General features: G+C 41.7%; 1 protein-coding gene across 1 annotated transcript in view; it reads right to left on the reverse strand.

The window, feature by feature from the left end:
- Positions 1–138: 138 nt before the first annotated feature.
- The window catches only part of LOC119720928, a 51,221-nt gene continuing 26,296 nt past the window's right edge, over positions 139–25,063 (reverse strand). The window contains exons 6-18 of the mRNA XM_038190794.1: positions 24,674–24,727; positions 22,438–22,643; positions 20,828–20,964; positions 14,830–14,912; positions 12,598–12,756; positions 10,755–10,885; positions 8,819–9,016; positions 7,367–7,477; positions 6,422–6,532; positions 4,950–5,088; positions 2,492–2,595; positions 2,183–2,257; positions 139–1,233 (exon numbers count right to left, since the gene is read on the reverse strand). Coding sequence (XP_038046722.1) covers positions 1,045–1,233; positions 2,183–2,257; positions 2,492–2,595; positions 4,950–5,088; positions 6,422–6,532; positions 7,367–7,477; positions 8,819–9,016; positions 10,755–10,885; positions 12,598–12,756; positions 14,830–14,912; positions 20,828–20,964; positions 22,438–22,643; positions 24,674–24,727 — 1,697 coding nt within the window. The 3' untranslated portion in view covers positions 139–1,044. The remainder of the gene's footprint in view (positions 1,234–2,182; positions 2,258–2,491; positions 2,596–4,949; positions 5,089–6,421; positions 6,533–7,366; positions 7,478–8,818; positions 9,017–10,754; positions 10,886–12,597; positions 12,757–14,829; positions 14,913–20,827; positions 20,965–22,437; positions 22,644–24,673; positions 24,728–25,063) is intronic.

Genomic DNA, 25,063 nt, shown 5'->3' on the forward strand with positions numbered 1-25,063 from the left:
CTAGAGATGTTAAATTTACTATGGGCTCTGTGCGCCGACGAAGAGGGCGCCCTTTTACCTAGCAATGACGTCCCATGGGCGGGACATTTCGCTGGTTGACGTGCACCGTTCCTTGTATGTGGCGCACGTACACCAGGGGATTTACACGCAGTGGCCGCGCTTCGCGGCAAATGAATTGCAGTCAGGCAAGATGGCGTCGGTCGGTCACCCCCAACTGTACTTCCTTTGCCAGTGAGGGGGTACTTGTGAACGGAGCGGATACCAAGCACATTTTGAATATTTCCAAAACTACTCTGCTTTATCACTTGCTTTCGCAACATCTCCAGCTCAAAATAATGCAGCTGATCAATACACAGCCACAGGTCTTAATACCAGGTGGAACTCCGTCTGCTAAATGCAAATATTGAAAATTCACGCCCTCTCCCTATTTGACCTCCACATATTTTTAGAACTCGAAACTTTGTGAATATGCCTACATATTCAGCTGGACCAAATCAATATTACAATCCTGCGATCCCAAAATTACCCAAACAAAATAGCGCCCATTAATTTGTCGACCATTACTTTTGTCTCCCATATCTCAAAAAGGCTAATATGACCCTGATCTGAACAAAGCTTGGTCCACTACCACTACTTCATTGGTTTCCATTGTTCTTGTGGATACGAGCACTATGAGCTAGTCTTCCTGATGATTCTGTGATTCTTGCAAATCATATGTACCACTACGTCCTTTGTTCCCGTTGTTCCTGTGGATCCATGCACTGTGAGCCAGTCTTCCTGATGATTCCATGCCCGTCATCTACCACTACTTCCTTTTTCCCGTTGTTCCTGTGGATCCATGCACTGTGAGCCAGTTTTCCTGATGATTCCGTGCCCGTCATCTACCACTACTTCCTTTTTCCCGTTGTTCCTGTGGATCCATGCACTGTGAGCCAGTTTTCCTGATGATTCCGTGTCATCTACCACTACTTCCTTTGTTCCCTTTGTTCCTGTGGATCCATGCACTGTGAGCCAGTTTTCCTGATGATTCCGTGTCATCTACCACTACTTCCTTTGTTCCCGTTGTTTTTGTGGATCCATGCACTGTGAGCCAGTCTTCCTGATGCGTGGCTGATGATGCGAGTGAAGATAATAGAGATAAACCGAGAACAGTACTCCACCAATCACCACACTGATGACAGTGATGACAATCATCTGGGTCGGGTTGGGTAAGGGGGCCTTGTCAACATATACCTGCAAAAGATGGAATAAAAAGGAAATTGGAAAGGAACAACTTGTAACCTTCAGTATCATACCGGAGCTGTGATGGAAGGACAAAATAGGATCAAGATTTGAAGTGGCATTCAGAGTGCCAGCTCTCTACAAATTGAGCAGCGATAGCGCATGCAAGTTTCGCCTGTTCACGTTGGCTTTACATGTGAACTTCTTGGTACCAAACACTGACTAGTCTAGTCACGTGTGTGATCGATTAAAAGGAAGTTGTATGAGGTCAACATTTTTTCATTTTGTTATAGTCGTCAATTTGCAATATTTTAAGTACCGGTATGTATACTACAGTCGTTTTCCTAGTTCCGGATAGCCAACATCATTCAGGTTGCTTTCGGCTCAACTATACTCCACAAATTCAAGTGACATTGGTTAAAAAGTTTACCTTGAGTGATGGAGATACCACAAACTAATTTTCAAAATTTAAGCTCTTTCTATTTTGACTTGACGACGTCAAAAGTACCGATGCCACTTTTCCTAGTTCCGGATCGGTTCAATCAGTAATGAATCGATCAAAACTGCATCGTGCGAAAAAAAAAAATCACGCGAGAAAATATTTTTTTCCAGCCAGAACCAACCGAATCCAGCATATTTTCTGATTAAGTATTATTTCATCTTCCAAAAATTGTTCATTCAAGAGAATTCCAGCAACAATTAATTTGGACAGGATTTGAACCTCTAACCTATATGTATGCAATGCAATAGCCCTATCAGTGCTCCACCAATGGAGAACAATTGAGATGGACAGGATTCAAACTTGTGACCTTGACAATTCCAGTCTGGTGCTTGACCAATGCAGCAACAATCAATTTGGACAGAAATTGAACCTCCAGAACACCATAACGGTGCGCATCTGATGAACAATACACACAATTTGAACCGGTGACTACAATATCTAAGGTATTGTCTTAATTACCTGCACTTCATCTTCAAGATTGCAGTAGCTAAAACCTCGGATAACAGACGCTCTGAAGTGATACAATCCTGAACCCTGCAAAATAAAGAAAAAAAGCATCATGTTAATTATAAGAATATGTTTTCTTTCAAAGATTCATATGATTGCCAAAGATGAACAAATCTACACACCTACCGGTATAATGAAATCTGTTAAAATCAATTCATCAGACATTGATTACCGGTACATGTAGTGTACGTATATCAATTACCTGATAAGCATTAACACCACTGACAGAAATAGGAGGAGGATATAAGAAGATACACTCACCGTGAGTATGAGCCGAACAGTGGCTGGGTTGATCAACCTGCTTGTGTTGCCGATTTGTTCAGTTAATAACTCCTTCATCTTGTCCAAACTGGGGGTAGATTCGTCTGAAAGTAAACAGTATCACTGAGATCAACACAACAATTTCTTCTAATTATTATAAGATGGAATTTGTTTGCGCCGGGGTGATATAAATCAAAATTCCATCTTATGCGGTACCCGCTGCTATGTACATCAGATTTGAACCGGCCAACCGATCCCGTTTGCTCGGTGGTCGAGTGGTAAGACATCTGCACTAGAAAGCAGGAGGTCGTGGGTTTGAGTCCCACCCGAGTGATTTTTCCCAACTTTCACTCGGGAGGTAACACACTGAGTATACTACAGTGTTTAAACGTCGGTGAAGGGCAAAATTAAATCCTAATTTAATTTCTTTTAATGATATATTCAATATTGGGTTTTGCCTTCACCGACGTATCTTAAGAACACTGTTTACTCAGCGTTGTCCCGAGTGATTGTGAGAAAAAAATCAGTTGTTTTTAGGTGGGACTCAAATCCACGACCTCCTGCTTACCAGTGCAGACGTCTCACAACTCAACCACCTAGCTTGCCGGGGTCAGCTAGTGAGTTGGAATCTGATATAGCAGAGGGTACTGCAACCAAACTACTCATACGAAGGAGTTTTGCGTCAGGGTGATGCAAATTTAATATTGGGGATTTTGCCCTTCACCGATGTACATGTATTTCATAAACACTGTATTTATACTCGGTGTTGTCTCGAGTGATTTTGAGAAAAATGTTCAACAGATGAATTTCCCTTCACTTAAACATGTTAAAGCTATAGCCCATCATTTGCAGCCATCCGAAAAGTAACTGGCGTAATTATTGTTGAAAAACATACTTGGTTGAAAGATAGTAAGTGGACTAAACTCCCTGTGAAATTATTCTTTCTGGCAAGCTGTCATTTTGAAGTAATCAACGAAAGAAGGCCTTTCCAACGGTGCGTCTTAAAACGCACCGTAGGAAAATTTAAATTAGTAGTTCGTTTTGTTATTCGGCGAAGCGCGCGCAAGCATTGGCTCGACGCACACGCGCGTGCGGTTGCTATAATTCGTCGGATCAGTGCGCGACATCGCGTATAGTTGCAATCGGCTCAGTGAGAACGTGTCTCGGATGCTGAATTCAGGCCCAATTTAAAACATGATTCAGCAACTTTTGATTTGAAATTGAGATCCTAGAATGCTGTTTTTCTCGGAATATACAGCTGAAGCTGAGCTGAAACTTCATCAGGTTAGTTGTTCAGTATCCTTCATTAGATTTTGAACACTTTTGTTGCTTCAAACGAACAAAATGCACAAATTAAAAATGATGGACTATATCTTTAACACAGAACTTAACTCCATTCAACACCACGTCTCCTGCTGGACAAGCCCTCCCCCTACCAGGCCCCTCCACTCACAAACACAGACCTGACATCCTGGCATCCATTAAAAGTGCATGGGAACATTTGCTTTTTGTGCATTTGTTTCGTTTGAAGCAACAAAATATCTCAATATCTTAAGAAGGGTGCATACATTAATTAACAACTAACTTGTTGTTGTTTCAGCTCCGTGGATACAATAAAACTTTTAGAAAACAGAGAAAACGTATGCACAATTTTTTTTGGTCTTGTGGCTGGATTCTGTTAACGCACGTCAAAAACTGTGCCAACGGGCACATTTTCTTAACCAGTTCACACCAGGATTATTTTGACAAGAATGGAACAAGGTGCGGGATTACTTTTCACACGACCTCATGCCAGGCGGGTTGAAGCCATCACCCTCGGGCAGCACACTCATATTTCCAGCCTCACTCACTGCGAGCGGGTCACTGACAGATATTTCCGGCCTCACTCCCTGCGTATTTATCTGTCCACCGTTTCGAATACCGCAAAATTTTTGCGCATACATGGCCTCCGGCGCGGAATGGTTAAAACACCTTCAGTGATTGATCACTTACAAATGATACCATTTCAGGCACAATAATTTCAAAGGGTATCCGGTCCTATGTTTTGTGCAAGACTTTTTTCCATTAAACTGACGGTAAGTTTCCAGGTATGAAAAATGTCCCGACGTGCCATTAATCAGGACAAGCCCCTCCCTCTACATAGCCTGCCCCTACAAAGCCCCTCCCCAGACATACTTACATTTTAATACAGTCCTTTATTAATCTCCTGCAGGACTAGCACCTCCCTCACCAAGTCCCACCCACTATTGCCAAGTCCTGCCCAATACTAAGCCCCTCCCCTTCACCTCCTTCACCAAGTCCCACCCACTATTGCCAAGTCCTGCCCAATACTAAGCCCCTCCCCTTCACCTCCCTCACCAAGTCCCACCCACTATTGCCAAGTCCTGCTCAATACTAAGCCCCTCCCCTTACCAAGACCCACCCATTACCAAGCCCCTCCCAAACAAACCACGCCTACCTTCCACACTATAGTCCTGCCGTCCGTTGATCTCTTTCACTGTAATGACGTAAGGTTCCACTAGCTCAATTGGTTCTTTCTCTGCTTCTAAGATCTGGAACCTCATGGACAGCTTGCCAGGATGAACCAATCTGTAGGCCTAAATGCAAAACACAAAATGCCAATGGAAAGGAACACATTTTGAATTTAAGCCAACGTTTGTCCCTCAGTGCAGTAGAATGCTACTATTACGATCTCTTCTTTACCTGACATTTTGTTAGAACTACACCCCAAGTTTGTTGTTCAATTATTCAGAGCACTGTCAGCCATAAATCGTTAAATAAAAAAACACTATCCCTAATACTCTTTTGTGGAGCCCACATTGTGTATTTGAGCAAATTTTTATGAGTATATACTGGCTTCTTTACATGTACCTGACATTTTGTTATAACTAATATATACACCCCACGTTTGTTGTTCAATTACTCAGAGCACTGTCAGCCATAAATCGTTAAATAAAAAAACATTATCCCAAATCATCTTTTGTGGAACCCACATTGTGTATTTAAGCAAACTTTTATTGTGTATCGTCAGGAACTTTTCCCAAGATAAACAAATGCTTATATAATGGGTTGTCTGTGCCCTGACTGCTAACAAAAGTGGGGTTGTTTTTTACGTCAAAGTAAGAGTTTTGAGTAAGTTCAAATATCTCATGGGAAGCTGGATCTTGAAAAGGTCTTCAGGAGATCTTTGCAGCGAGAACAGACTCCGTCAGACACATCTCAAATGAAAATTGAACGTTGCAATTTCTTTATGACACTAAAACCTGACGCATTTGACTTAAATTGCTTTTTGGTAATTCAAATAATTGATAAAAATCATCAGATATGTGTGCCACATGTACGCAACGTGTGCCACATATACGCGTCCACCCATACTGAAATTTGTATCCTTGTGGAGACATTTCTTTGTTCTTGTGTAGTAAAGTTTTCGAGTTTGAAAGTGAAGTTTCAAAATGCTCTTATTTTAACCAGAATTAATTTCCTTGGCTGAAATTCGGACTTAATATCCTTTTCTAAAACTCTTCCATTTGCGACAGATCAACCCACCTTGGAAATTCCTAGTTTTTGAGTAAAATCCATATATCTATTTCGTGAAAACCTTGTGGAGACGTATTCATCTATAGAAATTGCCCTGTGGAGACGTTTACAATCTTTTGTTCCCTATTGTACACACGTCTCCAGAGGGTAAGGTGTATCAGATCATTGACCCTTGGTATATGTGGCACACGTCGCGCTGTGTACGCACACATTGTGCGCACAGTAACATGCTGCGTATGCTTTTCTGTCCGTTATCCGGTTGTTCTTTTGCCCTTGTTCCATTCCCTGTTACGTTCGACCTTGCTTAATTGTGACTGACTTGTGACTGAATTTGTGGTTTGACTTATGATGGCCTACAACTACAACTACAACTCCAGTCTCTTGTGAGTTTACCCTTTCTCTGCAGTCAGTATTTCTCTGCAGCGACGACATCTTCATAGCATCAGTGCAGCCACACTCTGAACGATTGGCTTTGTCTAGACACTGCTTGTAGACGCCAGTGTCCTGAAAGGAACAACATCAAGGGGATCATGAAACGGTAACAAACGGATGAAGAATAGACAAGGATATAAGGAGAATTATGAAATGGAATCAAATATTAAAATGGATGTTGCCAAAAAAGAAACAAATCAAAAATTAGCAAAAGCGTGATGTAGGAGATAAAACAAAAATATTGAAATAATTATGACATTGAAACATTTAAACAAGAAATTGCGTATTTCGAAAGCGACAATCAAAGACAGGAAAAGAAATCTAAAATTTCAGGTACATGCATACACATGTAATGGTAATACTGGAGTCTTATATAGCGTACATACATCTACCAACAATTAGGTACTTAAGACGCTGGAAATTGTGTTATTAAAGACAGGTAAATGAAGTTTATGAGAAATATGAGACCCATTATATGTAGCACCGTATAAGTGTTTACAAGGTGCTGCGGCGCATATTGCAGCCACTGCCAGAAACACTGGGACAAACCTCTTCTTTTAGCTATAAGTGTTACTTGGTTCTTTAACGTGCAAAACACATCACACGGGACGCACAGCTTTACGTCCCATCTGAAGGACGAAGCAATAATGGTAAAGTGCCTTGTTCAAGAGCACAAGCACCATGTTCCCACGGTCAGGATTCAACCCCATGTACCACGGCACACGAGTCGAACACCGTAACCATTGGACCACAGCACCCCACATGTACCAGCATGGTGCATACCAAGACAGCATTCACTATTCCTTCAGATGTGCACTCTGTTACATTTTCACCTCTGAGGGGGAGGGGAAACAGTAATGCACAAGGTTAACACCTCATTTAGCTGCAGTTTGCTTTTTTGCTCACCTTTGATATCTGATAGATGTCCCTAGGTCTTGGTTTGCTAGGATCAGCGTTGTAGATGTTTCTACTGGTGGGAATGGAGATGCCAAGCGGGGATGGGGGTCGGTAGTTGACCTGTGAAAAGGCACAAATGGCAGCCGTTTATAATTGTTCAGTCATGTGGAACACTGTCTTTGAGTGGACTCTGTACAATGAATATCGGAGGGTGTAGTTGTACACAAGAGTCCACATGGGTTGACAGAAAACTAAAAACAAGTGCAAGGGGATAAGCTCTGACCTTCATGCATGAAAGTCTTGCATGAAATCCATCAACATGATCCCTGCCAGAGCTGAAAAATGTGACGCTGATGGCACATATGGAACACCATACTTCAGATAATAGCGATTTGTAATGAATACCACATGACTATAACATTACTGCACATATTTTGCCTCCCTTTACAACTGTACATAAACATCTTTCTGAACTGTTACAAATAATTTTTGTTTGGTACATGTACTTAACTGATTGTCTGCTTTGAAAGATGATGATGAAATAGCTTTAATTTAATGTGTGTCTCAATTAACACCTTGGGGAGTTGTGAGTATTTTAAAATAATTTTGGGAAGTGTGCGTAATTCTCTGGAACCCTAGAGAAGTGTCTGGGTTTTTTTTACAGAACACATATCACAAATGCATTTACAAATTAGCAGCTTAAACCACTAGTCCCTGTGCAATCCCAAACCACCCTGTTACTCCCTATATACAATGTACATGTACATGTAAACACACTTTATATAAGATGGAATTTGTGTCAGGAAGTAAATTTTGTACCGGTATTTGGGTTTTGCTCTTCGCCCAAGTATTTTATAAACACTGTATAATTTAGTGTTGTCCGAGAGCTTGCAAGAACAACCTCACAAGCTTACTCTGTTGAGACTCAAACCCATGACCTCCTGGGCCCAATTTCATGGCGCTGCTAAGCACAGGATTTTCTGCTAACAGAATCCCCGTCTATTTCATGGAGACTGCAAGCATAAGCACAGCAAAAGGCACACTTACTAGAGGACAGAATTGCTTAATTTACAGATGACTTAGTGGCGTAACAATAGAAATCTCCATGTACGCGCGACCATTAGCACATCCACGCTGCGAAATAGTGCTTAAGGAATAGCCAATGTTCCTGCTATGTTAAGCACAACTTTTCTGCTAACTGTTAAGCAGGGCCGTGAAATTGGGCCCTATTAGTGCAGATGTCTTACCACTCGACCACCGAGCTTGCTGGGGTTGGGTGGCTGGTTCAAATCTGATGTACATGTAGCAGTGGATACCACAAACAAACTAATATAAGATGGAATTTGCAATTGGGGAGATGTAAATGAAGCACGTCCGCGAAGGGCAAGACCGAATATACAATGTCATACAATGTAGTAAAGGTACCGTACTAATGGCTTAAAAACACCACGGCCAACTTACGGGAATATCAATGAGTATAGGTTTGCCCTTTGCGTCCAGGGGATTACCGTGCAACAACTCTTGCTGGCTGAGCTGGGGTTGGTACACATAGTGGAGATGCTTGGTGGATGGGCAGGTGGCTTGAAACGTCAGCGTGAACGACGTCCGAGGGCACAGCAGAGACGCATCCGGGAGGTTAAAGGTCACAGAGGAGGATCCCTGGTGTGTTTTTTTCAAAACAAAAGGATTTTGAAACATTGAGTTTTTTCCGGTTCGGCTTCATTTTTGGCTTAATTAAAGCCCGAGTCCATCATTTGCAGCTATCCAAAAAGTAACTGGCGTAATTATTGTTGAAAAACATATTTAGTTGAAAGATAGTAAGAGGACTAAACTCCCTGTGAAATTATTCTTTCTAGCAAGCTGTCTTTTTGAAGAAATCAACGAAAGAAGGCCTTTCCAACGGTGCGTCTTAAGAAGCACCGTTGGAAATTTCTGTTAGTAGTTCGTTTTTTTATTCGGCGAAGCGCGCGCAAGCGCTGGCACGATGCACACGCACGCGCAGTTGCTATAAATCTTCGGATCGGTGCGCGACATCGCGTAGCTGCAATCGGCTAGTTAGAACATGTCTCGGACGCTGAATTCAGGCCCAATTCAAAACATGATTCAGCAACTTTTGATTTGAAATCGAGATCCTAGAATGTTGTTTTTCTCGAAATATACAGCTGAAGCTGAGCTGAAACTTCATCAGGTTAATTGTTCGGCACCCTGCTTTAGATTTTGAGCACTTTTGTTGCTTCAAACGAACAAAATGCACAAATTACAAATGATGGACTATACCTTTAATATTATTTCAGCCTTGAATATGCCAAATTATGAAAATGGAAATACAAACCAAAAAAAAAAGATTGCCAGGTCCTACAGGATTCAGAGTTGCTGAAGCATTACACATTTTTGAGCCAGACTCCCCTGAGTCAAGTATACAAATCTCTTAAAGCCACCGCTAATAGGAAGAAGCCAAGATTTCAAAAGCCCACAATCTCGTTGCCTTTTACTTTCTGTGTTTCCTATTCTTTTTGATCCACGTACATGTAGGCTACACCTTAAATGAATAGACAATATTGTTGTTTGTTTCAAGTTCAATTTTGAAATTCACGTGCAAGTATGTACTATTCAAAAAGTACGCACAAAGTGTGACTCGAGTTTGCATCTGATGCACCGCATCATCGATTTTCCTTTTTGATTTTTTTCGACATGCCTTTATTTGAACATGAATCAATTTAAAAGTCTTTTAAATATCAAACCAATACTAACCAGGGATAAAGTTCAGATTCCAAGCTTTATAATGGTATAAAAACAATGGCGGTACGTGTTTCCGCGCCGACGCTAGAGCCTTGCAAAACAAAAAGGGGCATTAAGCCATGCTGAGCATTATTGTGTTATGGCCCGCTTAACATTGAGAGGGTGAACATTTTGTCAAAATGTAATTTTCATCTTATATCATGAATGACATCTTTAATGACATCTTTAATGAATCATGTTTTGAACTGGGCCTGAATTCAGCGTCCGAGACACGCTCTCACTGAGCCGATTGCAGCTACGCGATGTCGCGCACCGATCCGACGAATTGTAGCAACTGCGCGCGCGCGTGCATCGTGTCAACGCTTGCGCGCGCTTCGCTGAAAAAAAATACGAACAACTAACGGAAATTTCCAAAGGTACTTAAGACGCACCGTTGGAAAGGCCTTCTTTCGTTGATTTCTTCAAAATGACAGCTTGCCAGAAAGAATAAATTCACAGGGAGTTTATCTTTCTTTCAACCAAGTATGTTTTTCAACAATAATTACGCCAGTTACTTTTGGGATAGCTGCAAATGCTGGACTCTGGCTTTAATCTAAGTCTTCCTCTGAGACGTTTTTTAGAAGATGGTTGAAATCTCTCGAGTCTTGCCAACACTCACCTTGCCATGTAACATGTTCTTGACATTGAGAGTCAGCGTTTCACTGCCGTACTGATCAGTGGCTTCACTGGTCCGTATGTAGAACACCTTGGGGTTTGCCACGCGCAAGTACATCAACGGCAATTTCTTGGCTGAGAAAACACACCAAAAATAAAGAATTGATAAAGAAAAATTGGGAGGATAAAACAGTGGACTCCGTGCACGGGTATCTCCTCAAATTCAGGGACTACTGGAAGAGACTCTGACCTGTTGCTGACGGGGCCTCACACTCGACCCAACATAATGCAGTAATGTCCACATTCTGAGAAAAAAAAATTGTCATGCAATTTTCAGGCCAAACTGAACAAATGTGATGCGATCAAGCTACATGAGTCGTTTGTCGGGAATTTTTATTTGGAGATACAGGCCAAAATAGGACCACATCACCTTATCACATTCCTTGGTGTTCCGGCTTCCATATTTTTTTTTAACTAAAGATGGTATCAGGATGCGGTTTTCACAGTAGTAATGCTGAGATTGTGCTCTTTTCAAATCTGTAATAAACAAACTTTTGACCGGGGTCGACAAACAACTCATTTAGCTTGATCGCATCACAAATGAGTATGGCCAAGCTCAACATCCACAGTCACCAAGCGTGCAACGAATGGTCAGAATGCAGATTTATCATGCGGTATTTTGGAGATAAAAAAAAATCACCCACGTTATTACTCTACCTTGTGTTATGTACATGTGTACTTTAAAGGTAACGAACATCATTTGCAAACATTCAAAAATGAAACTAAACATTTTATACAAATATTGAGTGGCTTAGAATGAAATGGGAGGAGTATTATCGCAAGGTAAAATCCGGACTTTTCCAATTCACAAGGCGAAGCCGAGTGAACTGGAAAAGTCCAGATTTTACCGAGCGATAATATTCCTCCCATTTCACAATTTAAAACCGCTCAATATTTGTTTTATATCACTGACATATAGATCCTTGTCATTTGATATATTTGAACTTTTATTTCGATACAAAATTGGTGGAAAATGTATTTCTCTCTTCCAGACCATCCCTTCACGAAAATGTTTGAACCCAACTCTTTAGTGCTGGCTCTCTGGAAGAATACGTGCTACGCACAAGGCTGAACGCACACACCAGCATGCTATTTGCACACAAATACCGCGTCATGGAACAAGAACAATCCTAACTGTTTAATAGTATTTCCCATTTCCCATGGGCGTATGGGACTTTTTGAACCCCGGCGTCACACAATAGGGCTCGCTCAATGACGGCCATATTTCTGTAGGAGAACTGAAACTGCATATTTTACGCAATCAAGCACGCATTGCGCAGTGTTGAAAAATGTTCCAAACACGCGCGCTTGTTGCTCGAAATGTGTTCGAAATACAACACAGCCGATGTGCGTTATGCAATTTGACGCTCAAAATGCCGATGCACGTGGATGGTCTGTAGGAAATGACGTCATTTGAACGAGACCTATTACAATCCTACTGTTTGCATTTATTTAGTGTCCTGACAAGACTTATCCAGTCAAGGGCAATAATTGACTTTGAACCGGTGCTGACAGGGCCTCACACTCGACCCGACATAATTTGGTAATGCGCACATTCTGAAAAAAGTGTGCACATTCTGAAAGTTGCCATGGAATTTTCAGGCCAAACTTGACAAATGAGTATGGCCAAGCTCCATAACGCCATCACCCAGCGTGCGTTGAGCGAGCAGAATGCAACTCTAGCTACCTTGTGGTAGCACATTGTAATTTTTACAACTGCGCTGAATCACGTTGCTGCCTGCTATGTAAGTGGACCCTAACACTCCAATTAAAAACTCTCACCGTACCTTTCTTGCCTTTCAGGCTTGCAGTCACAGAGAAGGTGAAGTTATCACTAAGATCCAGCTGCCTGACTGGGTACCTGCTGGCGTTGGGGTCAGGGGTCAAGAAGTGTCGACATGGTGCCTCAGTCAGGGTCAGATGGGGAACATTACCCTCCCTACCGTCTAATGAGAAAAAATTAAGTGGAATACAAAATGAATTGCACTCTCCACCATCACTAGATAATAAAAACTTTAACACTGGACTATTTTTGGTTCAGTATGACTTGGCTTTACATTTAACACCATGTATCAGTTCGTAGTTATAGTGGGTGGTATTTTGAGTTGATACCGTATGACAGCTCACTGTTCATTATTTTTTCGACACCCTTATGTTCCGACACCCCTATGCTCCGACTGCTCAACCTATGTTTCGACTAACCTATCTTGCGACACACCTATGTTCCGACACACCTATGTTTCGACACCCCTATGTTCTGACACACCTATATCTGCCGACACCCCAATGTTCCAACACCCCAATGTTCTGTCTGCTCAACCTATCTTCCAACACCCCTATGTTCCGACAACCGGCGCATAAGATTGTTAGCCCGTTTAGACTGGTTCGTTGGGGCCAGATGTTGGAACATGTAGGGGTGTCTGAACCTAGGGGTGTCTGAACCTAGGGGTGTCTGAACCTAGGGGTGTCGGAGCCTAGGGCTGTCGGAACCTAGGGGTGTCGGAACATAGGGGTGTTGGAAGATAGGTGAGCAGTCGGAACATAGGGGTGTCGGAACATAAGGGTGTCGAAACATAGGTGTGCAACTGTTTAATTGCATGGTTTTTTTTTTAATCAATCAATGTTCCAACACCCCAATGTTCTGTCTGCTCAACCTATCTTCCGACACCCCTATGTTCCGACAACCCTCACATAAGATTGTTAACCCCTTTTAGACTGGTGCGTTGGGGCCAGATGTTGGAACATGTCGGGGTGTCTGAACCTAGGGGTGTCGGAACCTAGGGGTGTCGGAAGATAGGTGAGCAGTCGGAACATAGGGGTGTCGGAACATAAGGGTGTCGGAACATAGGTGTGCAGCCGTTTAATTGCGTGGTTTTTTTTAATCAATTAATCAATCTCTTTTCAAAAATGGTTTTGATTATTCGAATGGCTTACTTTTTTTTGCTTTTTGCTTTGTTTATTCATGAAAATCCTAGCAAACTGTCACAACATCAGTACATTTTTTGAAGGATTTTTGTGATGTTAATAATGAAGGACTTACAAACTGAGCTTGCATGTCAGCTCTCATCTCATTCTGAGCTGATGTATCAGTTTGTCAAGGCCAAAAGTACAGGAAACATTCCTTACAAATAGAAAAGGGTTTGATAACTGAGTAAGAAAATGGAGTCCAATGTATGATTAGAGCAAATTGTTGTGTGCCCGACAGAAGAGCATTTGCGCATATGCCCTTATGCGCGAACGCGTAATCACCAAAATATTCCCAAGAGCATATGCAAAAAAATGCCTCTATTTTAATGAAATGTAAACACTTTTGTCAGAAATCAATACAAGTGTTGTTCCAAAACTTATGACTCAATTATACATGTGACAAATTTCAAATTTGTGCGATTTATACGCGTGGGAGAACATTGGATTAATAATACGAGTGGGGGAACAATAGAACCTTTCAATGCAATTTTCTTGAAAATGATTTTGCATCAGAATGCTCATATGCCCTTCTACCGGGCACCTGACGAAATGGTCACATTGTAGGGCTGTGCATCGGAACCAACCATTGAAGTCAGGAACCAGTTCCAGATTATGGGATCGGGTACCTGTAATTTATAACCAACTTTACAAAATACTTAGTAACTTCTTAGACAATGAAAAAGAAAGGTGTTGAATGTCATTTGGTGGGGGGGGGGGGGAATTTTCAAATTGAAAACCAAAACATATTTTACAATTATACGCTCGCCCAAGTTTCAGTTTATGCCGTAAAGCTATGAAGCTACTGTACACAATTGTATCGTGCAGCCCTTTACGAACAATCTGAACCATGGAGCTTGGAATTTTTGGGGTGTGTTTCTTTAATAGATACACATTTTTTTCAATCAGGTACCCGGTTCGCATACATGTAATACCATTAAATGCACACCCCTAATTGTGACGCACTGTTTGCAGGCCAGGGTTGACTTTACTCAATATTCCATGGGAAGGCTAAATAGCGCCCTCAAGCATTCATACTCAATATATCTGCATACCTGAGTACGTTTGATAGAGACCCCACTCCCCGGGGTCGAGCTCTCCGCTGAGTGAGCCTGAGATGTTAACCAACTGACAGCAGCTGAAACGGAAACGAAACAGGAAACCAATGAAGGCAAACATCACGTCTTTTACCCAACACAAGATAGGAGGATAAACGCACTTGGCAAAGAGTACACGCAGTCTGACCTAAGCGGGCTGCGTTAATCCCTTCCAATTCCGAGAGGGATATTGGCCGTTAAGCCGGCCGGGAAATGAGCGGGGTTTGTGACTAGTGGAAGGAAAAGCCTTGCCAACTACTCAAAGACGTTACTTGCCGGTGTTAAAGATTGTGGAAGCGTATGACTTGCAGTGTCAGAGGATCATCACTGTCAACAACTTGTTCTCTGTTTCCCCGACACAGAGTGTTGTTCGAGGGGGATGGGGGTGGAGGGGGGGGGGGGACTGAAGCAAATCAAAAACAACACAGACACCACTGTCACGTCTCTGTCATGCTGGAGTTTAAACACTCCTCGTCAAGATTGATCAGTGTCAGTAAGAAGCTACTAGATGTGCTCATTACCTGTTTACAAAATGTGACAAGACTGTCAGTTGATCTTCCTCTCTTGTGTAAGCTGTCCGTCTGATTTAAAAATCGACAGTAAGATACAAAGAAGGCTAATGCCTAGGGCTGTGTATCGGAACTGGGAACCCTTGTACCCGACCGTTGATGTCAGGAACCAGTTCCAGATTATGGGATCGTGGGTACCCCATAACTAGCTTTACAAATTACTTAGTAACTTCTCAGACAATGAAAAAGAAAGGCTTTGAATGTCATTTGTGGGAATTTCAAATGGGGGCCATGCCCCCCCCCCAAAAAAATACACTTAATATATACTTAAGTCCTTCCCCTTTTTGAAAAAAACCCAAATAGTTAAGTCCTCTTGGCCCCCCTCCCCCCAAAAAAAATTGGTTCTGGATCCGCCCTTGAAAAAAGCTAATTAGTTAATATGCTACAAAACGATTCATAATGTTGGTTTTAGGAGCACAGCTTCACCAGACTGATTGGAGGGAGGGAGGGAACTTGCAAAGTTTCACAAGAAGTAACGCAATGCCACAAGCACGACAAACTTGATCAGCTTCTGACGTGATTATCATCAGACAACCACAGATCTCATTGCACATCAGTCGGGCAAAGATAATTGCTTCCAGCAGTTGGAAACCCATCAAGTGAAAACAAACACCCATGCACATATGACAATACTTTCAGAAGAGACTCAAGTTTCAATTCAGATTTTTTTTCGGAGGTTGCTTCAGAATTGAACGTGTAATTTGTACTGACAGTTTGACACTACGTACTCATGCCGGACTTCAACAACTTGGTTATCCAAATTTAACTACTTCCCTCGCACATGTGCTACCCACGCTCGCTGACACAAAACATCATTTAGAACAGGAACTGCAAACTATGATAAAATTTGTCTACATTTTCCGCGCCGGAAAGTATCACTTGTACGGGGGATAAGTGCAAAACAGGAAACCCCCTGCAAAAAAAAAAAATGACGTAAGTTTATCTTGAATTCCCACGCCGGAAATTGTTGAGAGGTATGGAGCTGTAAAACATTTGTCACATTTCCTCAATTTTCAAGCCAAATGTTAAGCCACGTGTGGTTTCTCACGACAAATTTAGATCAAGCATTTTTCAAACTGGAAAATACTTCCTATATTTTATTGCCCCTTCTGCTAACCTCGGAAATTACCCCTTAAAAAAATATGCTGCAGGTGAATAAGGCAACAGTACTGAAACCCATGGGGGCGCCCTTCTACTTAGGAAAGTCAGGTCACTTCAGTGTAACAGACTGATCATGTTCATAAAAGTCCAAACAACATGCATTTTGTAAGGGATTCTCATCCAAACTTCTTGAATGATTCTTCAATCGCTTAACTAAAATTGCGATGGCAATTGTCCACAATTGTGATATCCACAAAATCTTTCAACAGAAGTGAATAGATCGAAACTTAAGAAATAAACTTAGCGCAAAAGCCACACAGCTTAAAGCCAGAGTCCATCATTTGCAGCTATCCAAAAAGTAACTGGCGTAATTATTGTTGAAAAACATACTTGGTGAAAGATAGTAAGGGGACTAAACTCCCTGTGAAAGTATTCTTTCTGGCAAGCTGTCATTTTGAAGAAATCAACAAAAGAAGGCCTTTCCAACGGTGCTTCTTAAGAAGCACCGTAGGAAATTCAAATAAGTAGTTCGTTGTGTTATTCGGTGAAGCGCGCGCAAGCATTGGCACGACGAACACGCGCCCGCGGTTGCTATAATTCGTCGGATCAGTGCGCGACATCGCGTAGCTGCAATCGGCTCAGTGAGAACGTGTCTCGGACACTGAATTCAGGCCCAATTCAAAACATGATTCAGCTACTTTTGATTTGAAATCGAGATCCTAGAATGTTGTTTTTCTCGAAATATACAGCTAAAGCTGTCCTGAAACTTCATCAGGTTAGTTGTTCAGCACCCTTCTTTAGATCTTGAGCACTTTTGTTGCTTCAAACGAACAAAATGCACAAATTACAAATGATGGACTATACCTTTAATTACTAAAGAGTGTTCATGTAAAACTTGCATTACAGTCATCAACTTGTTCTTGGAATGAATACCTACATAATCAATCAAATGCCAGATTTGTTATTCGGCGCAGCGCACGCAAGCATTGGCACGACACACAGGCGCGCGCGGTTGCTATAATTCGTCGGATCAGTGCGCGATATCGCGTATAGCTGCAAATCAAAACAATTCAAAACATGATTCAGCAACTTTTGATTTGAAATTGAGATCCTAGAATGCTGTTTTTCCCGGAATATACAGCTGAAGCTGAGCTGAAACTTCATCAGGTTAGTTGTTCAGTATCCTTCATTAGATTTTGAATGCTCTTGTTGCTTCAAACGAACAAAATGCACAAATTACAAATGATGGACTATATCTTTAACTATGTACAGGACATTATGCTGGGTATTCTGTCCACATTGTACATGGGTCTTGCTACTATGTTAATTTAAATTACAATTTCTTTACCAATCAATTTACCAATCAATTGTTTCTGTGCACATTTATATCCTAATTGTGTTTATTCGATTGAAACTCTAATTAAAAGTGTTTTACTGTATTTTGAGTGTTTTTGTTGTTATTTTCAAATAATTTTGCTATTTTCCACCACAAAGAGTTTAATAATGCAGCTAAAACTATCAAAAATGAATTCAGCATGCCTGAAAACACAGATATTGATACCAGGATCATCCAAATCGACCATATAGAAGCATTTCTATGAGAAAAATAGTTCTTAGGGGGCTCATTTTGGCGGCCATCTTGAAAAATGGCCGCCATCTTGGATTTTCAAGTGGCCAATCGGGCAGATTTGTAAAGTACACCCTTGAGAATCATTGTGCTAAATTTGGTGCTTGTATCACCATTTGCACGATTCCACTGCAAAATTGATGTTATCTGCTCCACTATGGGCTCCGTGCGCCAATAAAGAGGGCGCCATTTTACCTAGCAATGACGTCCCATGGGCAGGACATTTAGCTAGTTGATGCGCACCTATCCTTGTGTGTGACGCACGTACTCCAGGGGATTTGTACTATGTGTACACGCAGTGGTACGGCCGCCAGCGTGTCACGGCAAAATTGCAGTCAGGCAAGATGGCGTCGGTCGGTCACCCCCAACTGCACTTTCTTTGCCGGTGAGGGGGTACTTGTGAACGGAGTGGATAAGTGACTTTACATTTGCTGCTTACAGTAAGCAGAGTTCTTGTAAGGAGGGTACAGTACTTTGGTTTTGATTTCCTTTTGAGGAAAAGTGGGACTTACAGTTACAGGGTTACCTCAATTCAACAGACTACTTGTCAAGAAGGGGAGTGTCACTATCAGCCCCAGAAAGTCAGTTATGGACCCTTGGGGAATCGCCACTTATCAGTCAACTAGTCATACCCACTGGTCCTTACCAAGCTGGACATGTCACCTCATTAGAGGGTCGAGAGCGATAACGTCGGTCAGTGTAAGGTGTTCATTGATAAGGATCTAGTCGCGCAACTCAGACGGGACAACCTGGAGACAGGATTAATGCGATGGTCAGTTCAATAGTCACAGGGGAAAAACCCTGACATTGGTAAGATTAAAAGATTTTCTATTTCCTATCAACTGACTGCAACCTTGCACTTAATTCAGTCATATCTATAGAACTGTCACTGATCGATGTCCATGCATACTTCTGCTGAGAAATAAATGTCTAGAATTCTGGCACCAGCCTATCTAGTATAGGCCTAAGGCCAAAAAAAATAAGTCTCCGGTTTCTGGTATGCGCGCGCGTCGCTGTAGCCATGCGCGTCGGCAAAATGAACAAGTTTTTTTTTTCAATGAAAGATGATGTCTCAAATCCGCCAAACTCACAGGTTTGACTGGGATCCTGCTGCTGCACAATTTTAACGTGTTTTTAGATGGGGTTAGGATCGAGTACAAGCTTTATATCGCCTCTCTGGACTCCCATATATTTGCACTAAGTTTAGTCGGGCACCATTTGCAGTCATCAGAGATGAAACTGGCATATATGGCCAAAAAATCGGAAAATATGCCGACGTAAAATACGTGTCCGAAATCTGGGCCGCGCTGCATTACACACATGTACATGCATGTACAATACACTTCATGCCCAATTTCTGGACACCTACTCCTGCTTTATTTTCGATTCAAACAAAATTTTACGATGAAAAAAATGGCCAGCGTTTTCATTACATAAAATGCCCGAATTACAGTTAGAGTAATGGAGTCATCAATAAAGAAGTTCACTTCTTACTTGAGAAAGTCGAGGGAAAAGTCCGAAAGACAAGGCACCGTTCATGGTGCTTCAATCATGTCCATTCAACCACACAACTCCACTACTCCACTTGCATTCATACGTGGGGAAAAATCAGGTATTATCGTCTTTCTCTTCTAACAAATGCCAGTGAAATGTTTCGCTAATGCTCTCTTCGCTATCCTCGAGATAATCATCACGATTTTTAAAGCATTGTATTTTGTATAACTACATTTGAAACCTCCGAAAATCGCACAACATAATGATATTATCCACTGGATCGTTCACAAGGCTACCCGTTCCCGTCGCGACCGGCCATGTGCTTGCAGACGGTACGGTGCGGCGCGGTACGTACGCTGGTATCATTGCGTACAGTACATGCACGCACGTGCGACAGTGATTTTTCCATGTCGCCTGTCAATGTTTAACCTTTTGTCCAGCCGGAGAAGGCTCCGATCAGTGTTATGCCCTGTGGTTCTACCGTTGAAACACTCCAATAACGACTGGTGAAAGAGATTAAAACTACGTTCGCGATGATTTTAACGTGCCATTTCCATCGACTTTACTTCGAAATTATGATTGAAATAAAATAACATTTTGTGAGAAAAATCCTTACAAAATCAAATTTTGTGGGACACACTGTAAAAAAATCGGAAATTTCGTTGGAAAATTCAAAAAGTCGGTTTTCCGATTAAAATCGGAAAAGTTTCATCTCTGAGTCATCGGCCGACATCTGAAGCAAAAAAAAAACGTAAAAAAAAAAAAGCCGCGTCGCCGCACCACTTTTTGGGCAAGCTCCATACCAGAAGCCGGAGGGGTTTTTTTTGGGCCTAAAGGGGCATTTTTATGTTTAAGATTTCAAAGGTCTGGTTGAAAGGAAACTAACCTAATGTCACACTGTTCCTGAGAACAGACGCAAAATAAAACAAGTTGTTGTTTACTCCTGTCGCGGCAGACATTTTGGGGCATGTGAATATGTATTTCCAGCCATAAATAAAAGTCACCTTCTTGAATGTTGCCCCCAGCATTTGCCAATGTGTGAAAAAAAACTGCTCGTGACAGTCCTATCATCATCAGATCATATTAGTACCTGGCCAATTACGCGTCTGATCTATTTGAATCATCGCATTTGTCACCCCCGAACTTCATTCACACGACGCCTCACCTTTCGTCGAGAATTTGCCCAAGTTTGGCACGTCCGCCTGCCACCTGGAGTGCCATATTTAAGTGGTGCTGGCCAAACTCAAATCTTCCTTCCTGCAGAAGGCACGCAACGCCGGCACTGGTGTTGACGGACAGCGTCTGTCATAAATAAATGAGTAATATCAACTTCTCAATTTGTGTTTCTGTCAACTGCTTTCCTTTAATAGATTGAGAAGGCAGTGAACATCTGAACAGGCTGCGAATGCAGAAACAAATAATTTGAGGAATTAACAAAAGTGACATCATCCCTCCTCTGAAAGTGCTTCTTCTCAACTTCTTTACACCAGTCTGGTTCCCAGACCAAAAGATTCTGACCACTTTAACTAATCTTAGTTCAGCTAGCCATTGCAATCAAAAACAGAAAATGATGCAGCAAAGCCCAGCCCTCGTACGAAAGCCTACTCATGTCACAAAGTCTACATTTGACATTTAAAGCTACATGTATAGTCCATCATTTGCAGCCATCCGAAAAAGTAACTGGCGTATTATTGTTGAAAAACATACTTGGTTGAAAGATAGTAAGGGGACTAAACTCCCTGTGAAATTAATCTTTCTGGCAAGCTATATTTTGAAGTAATCAACGAAAGAAGGCCTTTCCAACGGTGCGTCTTAAGACGCACCGTAGGAAAATTTAAATTAGTAGTTCGTTTTGTTATTCGGCGTAGCGCGCACGAGCATTGGCACGATGCACAGGCGTGCGCGTTTGCTATAATTCATCGGATTAGTGCGCGACATCGCGTATAGCTGCAATTCAAAACAATTCAAAACATGATTCAGCAACTTTTGACTTGAAATTGAGATCCTAGAATGCTGTTTTTCTCGGAATATACAGCTGAAGCTGAGCCGAAACTTCATCAGGTTAGTTGTTCAGTATCCTTCATTAGATTTTGAACACTTTTGTTGCTTCAAACGAACAAAATGCACAAATTACAAATGATAGACTATATCTTTAATACAGAAACTGGGTAGTAACGTGCCAATGAAATGTTTTAAGTTAGCAATGACGTTATGAACTCAAACGTTTCGGAACTACAAGTGATGAGGCATTCTGGCACTCCACCGCGCCTTTGACTTGTGATGGACTAGTAGACTACACAACCCTACAATCTACATATTGGCCCTGGATGAGAATCGAACCCCGGCCACAGCGGTGGAAGGTACCGGTAAGAAAAATGCCACTATGCCAATTCGGGCGATTCACAATGCAGTGCCCCACCAAGAGTTTGCCATGGAGAGTTAATTTTTCCCATTGCATTGTGGGAGACGGTCGACAAATTCGCAGCGCGGGACGTTTGAAAATGTTACTTTTTCCGGTCAGTAGTTTCCTAAGCGTATGATTCGAGAATGTGTTTGCCCTTTTCTTTTCCTTTTATCAATAGGGTGTTTTTTGTAAGGTGGCAGAAATGGTATGCCCCAATCTACAAAGAATTAGCTCAAGTTGTCTACTGACACTCATTCAGATGGGCCGTGTTTTGTCGACCGTTAACTTAAAAAATGGACTCTTCATGGCAAACTCTTGGTGGCGCACTGCATTGTGAATCGCCCGAATTCACCTCCTAAGATTTGTCTGACCTGGTTAATGACATCAGCCTGATTCGGGTAGGCTCTCAAGTCATACAACCTCCATCTCTTGGCAGGGTAGGTCGGCTGGACCATGTGGGACAGCAGAGGTAAGCCCTGGATATGAGTACGATTGTGACAGGCTAGTATCAGGATGCTGGTGGCCCCAGGCATCTCTAGAGTCTTGCCGACGTCACCGCAATGCCACCCAGGAACGTCTGTCCAAGCAAAAGTGAAGATGAAGGAGATGATTGACTTTGTGTCAGGGAAATGTACATTTCCAAGATGTACTCTCCTTGTTAATACTGAATTTTAACCTGAGAATACATTTCTTAATTAGCCTAAATAGGACCCATGGGCGTCGCGAGTGGGGGGCAAGGGGGGGCACTTGCCCCCCCCCTGGAAAAGCAAAAAAAAACAAAAAAAAAAAGGACGCAAAAAAAAAAAAGAAAAAAGAAAAGAAAAAGAGGCGCGAAGACAAAGTGGTGTAAATTTAATGAGTTGGGGGGGGGCAAAATGTCCCTGCCCCCTCTAAAACTGATAAATCGAAAATGTGTTGAAAAATACAAGCATTTTTGGTCAAAAAATTTTTTTGCCCCCCTCTAGAAAAAATCCTGGCGACGCCCATGATAGGACCTAAAGACCTAATGATGTCACACTTTGTTTATATGTGCGCTTTCCTACATATGAGAGCAAGGTGGGACGCGTCTCACTTGCTGTCACAGGAAAGCACACATGTAAACAAAGCGCGACGTCATTAGGTCTCAGGACTATCGCAATATGTCTAGGCATAAAAAATATTCCCTTTTGAAAAATGCCAGCCAACACTTTAGTAATGGAAAAAGTGCTTTTAAAATTTAGATTTATTTGTGGTCCCAATAATAATTCAGTTCTTACAGTGTAGACTGCATGGTTCTTGCCTCCCTCCACCATCATAATAAAATGTGTGGGGACTGGGTTCCAGTGTACTCACAAGGCTGAACTTACTGCGCACAAAAGCAACCCAATTATGTATTTTGCTAATTAATACTAAGTAGATTCAATTTTGTTTTATATACATGTACTTAAAATACTTACATCAGAGATGAAACTGGCATGTGGCAAAAAAATCGGAAAAAAGGCCGAACAAAAATACGTGTCCGAAATCTGGGCCGCGCTGCCATTACACACATATACATGCATGTACAATACACTTCATGCCCAATTTCCGGACACCGACTCCTGCTTTATTTTTGACTCAAACAAAATTTTACGATGAAAAAAAAAAACGGTCAGTGTTTTCATTGCATAAAATGCCTGAATTACGGTTAGAGTAATGGAGTCATCAATAAAGAAGTTCACTTCTTACTTGAGAAAGTCGAGGGAATTAAGTCCGAAAGACAAGGGCACCGTTCATGGTGCTTCAATCATGTCCATGATTCAACCACTTGCATTCATACATGGGGAAAAATCAGGCATTACCGTCTTTCTCTTCCAACAAATGCCAGTGAAATGTTTCGCTAATGCTCTCTTCGCTATCCTCGAGATAATCATCATGATTTTTAAAGCATTGCATTTTGTACAACTGAATCTGAAACCTCCGAAAATCGCACAACATAATGATTTTATCCACAGGATCCTTCACAAGGCTACCCGTCCCGGCCGGCCATGTGCTAGCGGACGGTACGGTGGTGCGGTACGTACGCACGCTGGTACCATTGCATATTCGCACGCACGTGCGACACAGTGATTTTTCCATGTCGCCTGTCAATGTTTAACCTTTTGTCCAGCCGGAGAAGGCTCCGATCAGTGTTATGCCCTGTGTTTCTACTGTTGAAACTCTCCAATAACGACTGGTGAAAGAGATTAAAACTACGTTCGCGATGATTTTAGCCACGCCATTTCCATCGACTTTTCTTCGAAATTATGATTGAAATAAAATGACATTTTGTGAAAAAATCATCAGAATATCAAATTTTGTGGAACACACTGTAAAAAAAAATCGGAAATTTCGTTGGAAAATTCAAAAAGTCGGTTTTCCGATTAAAATCGGAAAAGTTTCATCTCTGTTACATGTACAATTATTACAAACAATTAATGTTTTAATTATGCAAGAAACAATGATGCATAAATGTCCAGCCCCCCAAAAAATACCTTTTAATTTATTTTTAAAAGGCTGCAGATGCCCCCCAACAAGCAGCTTTGCATAGAAATCTGCAAAACTATTTGGCAGTTTCTCCCTTATTTTGCCACGCAAAATTGTACTTACCTCCCTTCAGCTTAAGATACATCAAGACTGTCTTTCCATAGTAGGGTTGTATAGCTGCACATTTTGTAGAACACAAACAAACAAAGTTGCTCTCACCAAGATAAACTCAAGGTAATGAAACATTCACAAATTTAAATATTATAAAATCTTGGATATGGTCAATTGCAGCTTTTGTGACCACAGTTTGTGTAACATTTTTTTTATAAGTATTCAGTTGCTTGTAATTCTTTATGCTAAATTTAAGTAAATTTAAAATTGGGTTTTGTCCTTCAACGCCAAATTGCAGATTTTAATTGGTGGGCTTTGTGGCTCAGTGGTTAACACATCTGCACTAGTTTGCAGGAGGTCCTGGGTTCAAGTCCTACCTACGTAAGCTTCTGTGAAGATTTT

The sequence above is a fragment of the Patiria miniata genome, unplaced genomic scaffold, assembly GCF_015706575.1.
Source record: "Patiria miniata isolate m_02_andy unplaced genomic scaffold, ASM1570657v1 HiC_scaffold_9, whole genome shotgun sequence".
In the NCBI taxonomy this organism is placed as follows: Eukaryota; Metazoa; Echinodermata; class Asteroidea; order Valvatida; family Asterinidae; genus Patiria; species Patiria miniata.